Source organism: Piliocolobus tephrosceles, chromosome 10 (assembly GCF_002776525.5).
Source record: "Piliocolobus tephrosceles isolate RC106 chromosome 10, ASM277652v3, whole genome shotgun sequence".
Classification (NCBI taxonomy): domain Eukaryota; kingdom Metazoa; phylum Chordata; class Mammalia; order Primates; family Cercopithecidae; genus Piliocolobus; species Piliocolobus tephrosceles.
In genome coordinates this window covers 61465308-61473599 of record NC_045443.1, presented here as the reverse complement: position 1 = coordinate 61473599, position 8292 = coordinate 61465308, and the positions used below count along the sequence as shown (strand labels likewise).

Sequence of the window (8292 nt, the reverse complement as noted above, 5' to 3'; positions counted from 1 at the left end):
CCTTGTGATCCGCCCGCGTCGGCCTCCCAAAGTGCTGGGATTACAGGCTTGAGCCACTGCACCTGGCCAGATTGTAATATATTTATACCTTCTTTCCACAAGGGATTTGAAGTTGCTTATAACATATAGTATACAATAATAAAATATGTAGAAAGGGAGAATATAAAGAATATCAAATTTGATTCAGGGTTGCTGGCAGCCACAGCAGTGAATGATATGGTTTCATTATCAGGTTTTTGGGTCAATGGGGAGGGGAAGAGAATAACTTTTCTAGGATTCGAAATAAAAAATGGAACTTCTGACCTAGAGCATTTCTGTTGTGCCCTTCTCATCTCTCTAACCTAATTAGTAAATTATTCTTGGCCTGTAAAAACTAAAGAATACTTACTTCTCTGCAGCCTCAGGGCTATGTAATCAGCATTCTTCAGTCTATCAGCTTCAACTTTTCAAGATGCCAGCTTCACCCATTCATTCTTCCTGCATAGATTGCCCTGGGCATTGGAAACAAAACCATATTACTTAGGTAGGTTTGGGTGTGCTCACATCAATTCATGTTAAGAATCCCTTTCTCAAAGGCTGGGGGAGGTCACTTATGCCTGTAATCCCAGCACTTTCGGAGGCTGAGGCGGGCGGATTACCTGAGGTCAAGTGTTGGAGACCAGCCTGACCAACATGGAGAAACCCCGTCCCTACTGAAATATACAAAATTAGCTGGGCATGGTGGTGCATGCCTGTAATTCCAGCTACTTGGGAGGCTGAGGTAGGAGAATCGCTTGAACCCGGGAGGCGGAGGTTGTGGTGAGCCGAGATCGCGCCATTGCACTCCCGCCTGAGCAACTAGAGCAAAACTCCGTCTAAAAAACAAACAAACAAAAAAAACCTTTCTCACTGGTTGGATAAAGAAGACCTATGTTTACACTCCAACAATATCAGAAAGCTGTGCCAGGCCATGTCATAACCAAAAGCTAAATCTATGTGATTGGTAGTAATAGGTTTCTAGGGTTAAAAATAAATCGGTAAATTAAACTCTTTCAAGTTTCTAACAGGAAACCAGATTGAAACTGGCTTCCAAAACCAATAAAGTTTGTATGGGATGGTGTGATCCGCAACAGAGTAGGCAGTGGTGGGGGCTGGCATGAGGGGCGGGCGGGAGTTTAGCCAGAGGTGCCCATCAACCCGGGCCTAAAGGACCAGCGTCTTGCCCAGCCCATCGCCGTCTGAGGTTAGGACAAAGATCGGGAGGCTGGACAGGGCTGGGGAGGGCGCTCCAGGGAAGCTGACCTGGCGTCGATTCCTACAGTTGCGGCCCGGGTCCCCACGCCTGGGAGAGGAGGCGACGCGGGGCCGGCGGCTTTGTGGCGCGCAGGTTCCAGCGCGGGGGAGGGGACAGAGGGTGAGCTGAGGGCCTCGAGTCCCAGCACTCCGCCCCGCTGCGGGCGCCGCGCATGGCCAGCCCCTTGCCGTCGGGCTTCCCCGGGCGCACGAACAGCCGCCTGGATGTGTTCCTGCGGCGGCATCTGCCGCCGGAGGTCTACGACGCGGTCCGCGCCTATGAGCCATGCATCGTGGTGTCCAACTCGGAGAACCACACCCTCAAATACGTGGTGCTAAGCGACCGGCTCATCTACCTAACCGAGAACCCGCCCAAGTCCATCCGGCGGGTAGTGGCTCTGCGGGACGTCGTGGCCATTGACCTGGTGAGCGGCGCTGGTGGGCAGGCGGGCTCCGGAGCGCAGTGAGAACCCCCGGCTGAGGCCCCCAAACCCAGCTCTCCTGCGCGCGGGGAGGGCTGCCCCATCCCGCCCTGGACTCCCCTACTATTATTTGAGAACGAGGAACACAGGGAAGCTGTGGATTGCTGTGAGCACTCCTAATACAAACACGTTTCCCATTCTCCTTGTATCTGGCTGTCCACCCATTCTCCCGCCTCCCCTACCCCACGTAGGGCTACAAGTTTGAGAACCGAACTCCCTATCAAAAATATGTTTTAAAGTCGTTCCTTTGTTAACAAATCACCTAGTCAGTGCCAGGCACTGTGCTAGACTCGGAGGATGCAAAAACGAAAGAGGGCCCCTACCTAGAAGCAGTTGCTGGAGGGCTAGAAAGCCAACACCCGTGCAAATAAATGCTGTGTGTTAAGTGCTGTTATGTCTCATTTACTTTTTTGCCCCCGATGCTTACAGCATGTTAGGTGCTCAATAAGAATAAATGCATAAGGCCGGGCGCCGTGGCTCACGCCTGTAATCCTTACACTTTGGGAGGCCAAGGTGGATGGATCACCGGAGGTCAGGGGTTCGAGACCAGCCTGACCAACATGGTGAAACGCCGTCTCTACCAAAAATACAAAAATTACCCGGGCGTGGTGGTGTGCACCTGTAATCCCAACTACTTGGCTGGTCTGAGGCACAAGAATCGCTTGAACCTGGGAGGTGGAGGTTGCAGCGAGCCGAGATCGAGCCACCCGCACTCCAGCCTGAGCAACAGAATGAGTGAGACGCCATTCCTTCCACCCCCTCCCCCCACAAAGAATGAATACATGAATAAGCAGATGCGTTAATGAGATGCGCATCGGACGCTTGGCAAACTCAGGCGGCTCACTTGATCCAAACTGGGCGCAGGGCCTGCTGGGAAACGTCTTGGAAGGAGGGGCGTGGACGCTAGGAGCTGGGCCTGAAAGACCTCGGGCCTGCCACAGCCTGTCCCGGGTTTTCGCGTCCTGCTCCGGTACCCCTTTCCTCCAGGAATGGATTTACCTTGTAAACCAGCAACAGACTGGAACTCTCCAATTACTGTTTTCCCCGCCTGGCTCCCTGTGTCTGAGCTGCTCTCCAGGTGTGTTCTCGGTTTTTCCGTTGGGGGCAGGTGTGTAGCCTCGTTTTTTCATTCCCTTGACTGAGCCTCAAGGGAGAGGTTGGCGAGACGCTTGATGGAGCTGTTTTGCTGAGAGAGTCATGGCTTCTTTTGAACGAGTCTGTTAGAAAATAATAAAATTAAATGAAAAAAAATATTTTTTTTTTCTACTCGGAATACCTTTGTGAACTAATATAACTGTGCCAATTTGTGTTCTTCTTTATTGAGGAAAAGTTCGGGGTATAACATTGCTTTTCCTCGCTACCATTGTTTCCATTCTCTTGAACTAAAACAGTTTTTTTGGAGACAGTCTCACTCTGTCATCCAGGCTGGAGTGCAGTGGCACCATCACGGGCTCACTGCCACCTCAACCTCCAGGGCTCAAGCCATCTTCCCACTTCAGCCTCCCAAGTAGCTGGGACTACAGGCTCATGCCATCACAGCCGGCTAATTTTTAAAAAAAATTTTGTAGAGGCAGGATCTTGCAGTGTTGCCCAAGCTAGTCTCAAACTCCTGGGCTCAAGTGATCCACTACAGACATGAGCCACCGCACCTGGCCTCGAACTAATTTTTTTTTAATTTAAATTTCCTTTACTAACTGTTTTTTTAAACTTTAGACTGGGCAAGGTGGCTCATGCCTGTAATCGTAGCATTTTGGGAGGCCAAGGTAGAGGGATCACATGAGCCTAGGAGTTGGAGACTTGGGCAGCCTAGCCAGACCTTGTCTCTACAAAAATAAAAATAAATAGCTGTGTATGGTGGTGCATGCCAGTTGTACAAGCTACTTCATAGGCTGAAGTGGGAGGATACTTTGAGTTAAGGAGTTGGAGGCTGCATTAAGCCATGATCTCACCACTGCACTTCAACCTGGGTGACAGAACTAGACTGTCTCTAAACAAACAAAAAACTTTAAAAGGGGCCAGGCGTGGTGGCTCACACCTGTAATCCCAGCTCTTTGGGAGGCCGAGGCAGGTGGATCACCTGAGGTAAGGAGTTCGAGATTCTCTCGAGAATCTAAGAATCTAGGCACGTGCCACCATGCCTAGCTAGTTTTTGTATTTTTTGTAGAGACAGAGTTTTGCCATGTTGCCCAGGCTGCTGGGCTTAAACGATCCACCCCCCCCCCTTGGCCTCCCAAAGTGTTGGCATTACATTACAAGCATGAACCACTGTGCCTGGCTTGGTTTTTTTGTTTGTTTTTGTTTTTTACCTGTGAGAATCTAAGAAAGCTCCTTTGGCCCTGAGCCAAGAATCCTACAAAAAAGGATACCAATTTATTTATTCATGCTTTCTGTACAAGGTTTACCTTTCAGGCATAAAGAATGTGTAATGACAATAAATGTCCTAAACAAATCTAAGCTTTCAACATTGTTGGTAGCTTGAATGTCCATCTTGCACAATATAGTTCACCTTTGGAAGTTGTGATAGGCAGAATAATTAAGCACCAAAGATAAGCACATGCTGAATCCCTGGAACCTGTGAATATGTTATGTTACATGGAAAAGGAGAATTAAGGTTGCAGATGGAATTAAAGTTGCTAATCATTTGTCCTTAAAATAGGGAAATTAATTTGAATTATCTGGGTGGGCTCAATATGAACACATCTTTTTTTTTTTTTTGAGATAGAGTCTCGCTCTGTCGCCCAGGCTAGAGTGCAGTGGTACAATCTCAGCTTACCGAACCTCTGCCTCCCAGATTCAAGCAATTCTCCCACCTCAGCCTCCTCCTAAGTAGCTGGGACTATAGGCGCGCACCACCATGCCTGGCTAATTTTTGTAGTTTTAGTAGAGACAGGGTGTTGCCATGTTGGCCAGGCTGGTCTCAAACTCCTGACCGTCCGACCTCTTACACTTTTAAAGATGTGTTTATGGCTGGGTGTGGTGGATCACGCCTGTAATCCCAGCACTTTCAGAGGCCCAGGTGGACAGATCACCTGAGGTCAGGAGTTTGAGATCAGCCTGGCCAACATGGTGAAGACCCATCTCTACTAAAAATATAAAAATTGTCCGGGTGTGGTGGCTCACTCCTGTAATCCCAGCACTTTGAGAAGCTGAGATGGGTGGATCACCTGAGGTTGGGAGTTTGAGACCACCCTGACCAACATGGAGAAACCCCGTCTCTACTAAAAATATGAAATTAGCCAAGTGTGGTGGCGCATGCCTGTAAGCCCACCTACTCGGGAGGCTGAGGCAGGGGAATAGATTGAACCCGGGAGGTGGAGGTTGCAGTGAGCCGAGATTGCACCATTGCACTCCAGCCTGTGCAAGAGTGAAACTTCATCTCAAAAAAAATATATATGTATGTGTGTGTGTGTATATATATATGTGTGTGTATGTGTGTGTGTGTGTGTGTATAAATTAGCCAGGTGTGGTAGCACACACCTGTAAGCCCAGTTACTTAGGAGGCTGAGGTGGGAGAATCGCTTGAACCCTGGAGGTGGAAGTTGCAGCGAGCCAAGATTGCACCATTGCACTCCAGCCTGGGCAACAGAGTGAGACTCTGTTTCAAAAAAATCAAAATTAAAAATTACAAAAAAAGTGGAAGAGGGGGCAGAAGTAGAGTCAGTGGCCAACTGATGCAGCACGAGAAAGACTTGACTAGCTATTGCTAGTTTTGAAGGTGGAAGAAGGCCTTAGCCAAGGAATGTAGGCGGCCTGTAGAAGCTAGAAAAGGCAAAGAAATTGATTTTTCTCTAAAGCTTCCAGAAGGTCCTGCCAACACATTAATTTATTTAGTAGAAATGGGGTCTTGCCATGTTTCCCAGGCTGGTCTCGAACTCCTGTCCTCAAATGATCCTCCCACCTTGGGAGGATTCTAAAGTTGTAACTGCCCAGTGGATTCACCTTGCCTGATGCCTAGACAGAGCCAGTTTATCAAGACAGGGGAATCACAATAGAGAAAGAGTAATTTATGCAGAGCAGACTGTGCAGGAGACTGGAGTTTTATTATTACTCAAAGTAGGCTCCCTGAGCATTTGGGGATCAGAGTTTTTAAGGACAACTTGTTGGTTGGGGGAAGCCAGGGAGTCAGGAGTGGTGATTGGTTAGGCAGGAGATGAAATCATAGGGAATGGAAGCTGTCCTCTTGTACTGAGTCCGTTCCTGGGTGGGGGCCACAAGATCAGATGAGCCAGTCAATCGATCTGGGTGGTGCCAGGTGATTCATCAGGTTCAGCATCTGCAAAATATCTCAAGCACTGATCTTAGGAACAAATAAAGTCCTTTATACCTTTGAGCCCCAGCCCTCCTTGTTCCATGTTAGGCCAGATTAACTCTAGTTCCTGACATAGGTCACATTTATCTCAGGGGAAAAAAGCCCTTACAAATAATACAGATAAAATTCTATTCCCTTCACAAAGGAAAAAAAAAATTAAAGGTAACAGCAACAAAAAGTTAGACCAGAGTGTACACATGTTTGTTTTGAAGAAGGGTACAAGTGAGATTTCCGTTCCAGCAAAAATGAGCTTAAAGTGTACTTGACAATCTCAGTACGTGTTAGATGTGGTTCATTTTCTCAAAGAAAGGGTTTCCAAGTTACCTGGGCAGATATTTTATAAAGGGCTGACATTTTCTTTAAAAGTTACTTTTGAAAAAAATTCTCTAGAGTTCTGCTCTTGGGTGCATCAAAATACTACTTAAGCCATTCTAAGGTTAGACACTTCTTTTTTTGTTGTTTGTTTGAGCAGGAGTCTCACTTGTTGCCCAGGCTGGAGTGCGGTGGCAAGATCTGGGCTCACTGCAACTTCCACCTCCTGAGTTCAAGCGATTCTCTTGCCTCAGCCTCCCGAGTAGCTGGGATTACAGGATCGCACCACTAAACCTGGTTAATTTTTGTATTTTTAGTAGAGATAGGGTTTCACCATGTTGGCCAGGCCAATCTTGAAATCCTAACCTGAGGTGATCCGCCCGCCTCGACCTCCCAAAGTGCTGGGATTATAGGCGTGAGCCACCGTGCCCAGCTGGTTACATTTTTAAGTGTGAGAACAATGCAGAGCAGTCTATGAATTTCCTACAGATAACTGTCCTTCAAATCCATCCCATCACATACAGGAAAGAAAATCTGTCAACTCCAGCAGTCCTTGCCTCTCTTTCTGCTAGTCCTTTCACCTCTCCCCTCCAACCCTTCTGTTGATATCTGCTTTCTAGGTATCCCAGGCTCCAGGAGGCCTCTTGAACAAGAACAAATGCATCTTTTACAGGCTGGCCTGCTTGCTTGCCATGAACAGTTTGTCCTCCTTCAAGGTGGTTGAAATAATCACATTTTTAATCACTTGTTTTATCCTTGGTGACATTATTGAACACCTACTACTTGCTATGCAGTCTAAAAAAGAATAATACAATCCTTTTCTAAAGGAGACAGTCACTGGAACATAATAGTTCAAAACAGTAGAACAGTGTTGGTGGTATAGTGGTGAGCATAGCTGCCTTCCAAAACAGTAGAATCTCCAATAGAGGTATTCCTAGGATGCTATGATACCACAAAATACTGTCTTCTACTTTGGCATGGAAAGAAGAAAGGGAGGTAAACAGAATAGATTCAGGAGGTGGAATTGTATAAGTACCTAAGATCACAGGCTCTGAAATCAGATTGCTTGTCTTCAAATCCCAGTCCTGCCACAACCTTAAAAAAACTACTTAACTTCTCTCTGCCTCAGTTCCTTCATCTATGAAATGGAGAAAATAATAAGAACTACCTCTTAAGGTTGTTGTGAAAATCAGTTGAGATCATTCATGTGATATGTTTAGCACAGTGAATAGGTCAGAACAAGTAATCAATGCTAGTTGTTATTACTTTGCAGAAATATGAAGGACTCTTGAAGGATGAATGCTGTTTTTCCAGGCATGCATTGTGAACCTGTCTATTATAGCAGTCAGCTCACTGCCTTATAATTAGCTGGATTCATTTTTGTCTCCACACAATATCTTAGTCATCTTTGTAAACCAGGCCTGGCAAATATCAGCTCAATGTGTAGTAGTTGAATGGGTAAACATATAACAAAGGACAAAGTTCATATTTGGTTAATTTACAGTTGTGGACTTCTATTTTTAATCAATTTTTTAAAACATTTTATCAGCATATTTACCTATATTATGAAGGGGGGAATGGAAGTGTTGGGCCGGGCGTGGTGGCTCATGCCTGTAATCCCAGCACTTTGGAAGGCTGAGGTGGGCAGATCATGAGGTCAGGAGTTCAAGACCAGCCTGGCCAACATGGTGAAACCCTGTTTCTACAAAAAATACAAAAATTAGCTGGGCATGATTTCACATGTCTGTAATCCCAGCTACTCGGAGGCTGAGGCAGGAGAATTGCTTGAACCTGGGAGGCGGAGGTTGCAGTGAGCTGAGATTGTACCACTGTACTCCAGCCTGGGCAACAGAGTGAGACTCTGTCTCAAAAATAAATAAATAAATAAATAAATAAATAAATAAATAAATAAATAAA

The 8292-nt window shown here is 46.5% G+C and overlaps 1 protein-coding gene across 2 annotated transcripts in view; it reads left to right on the top strand.

Moving 5' to 3' along the window:
* Positions 1 to 1249: 1249 nt before the first annotated feature.
* C10H12orf56 (chromosome 10 C12orf56 homolog) overlaps positions 1250 to 8292 on the top strand; it is a 114523-nt gene continuing 107480 nt past the window's right edge. For both annotated transcript variants that reach the window (XM_023225140.2, XM_023225139.2), the window contains exon 1: positions 1250 to 1697. In XM_023225140.2, the coding sequence (XP_023080908.1) occupies positions 1446 to 1697 (252 nt within the window). In that variant the 5' untranslated portion in view covers positions 1250 to 1445. The remainder of the gene's footprint in view (positions 1698 to 8292) is intronic.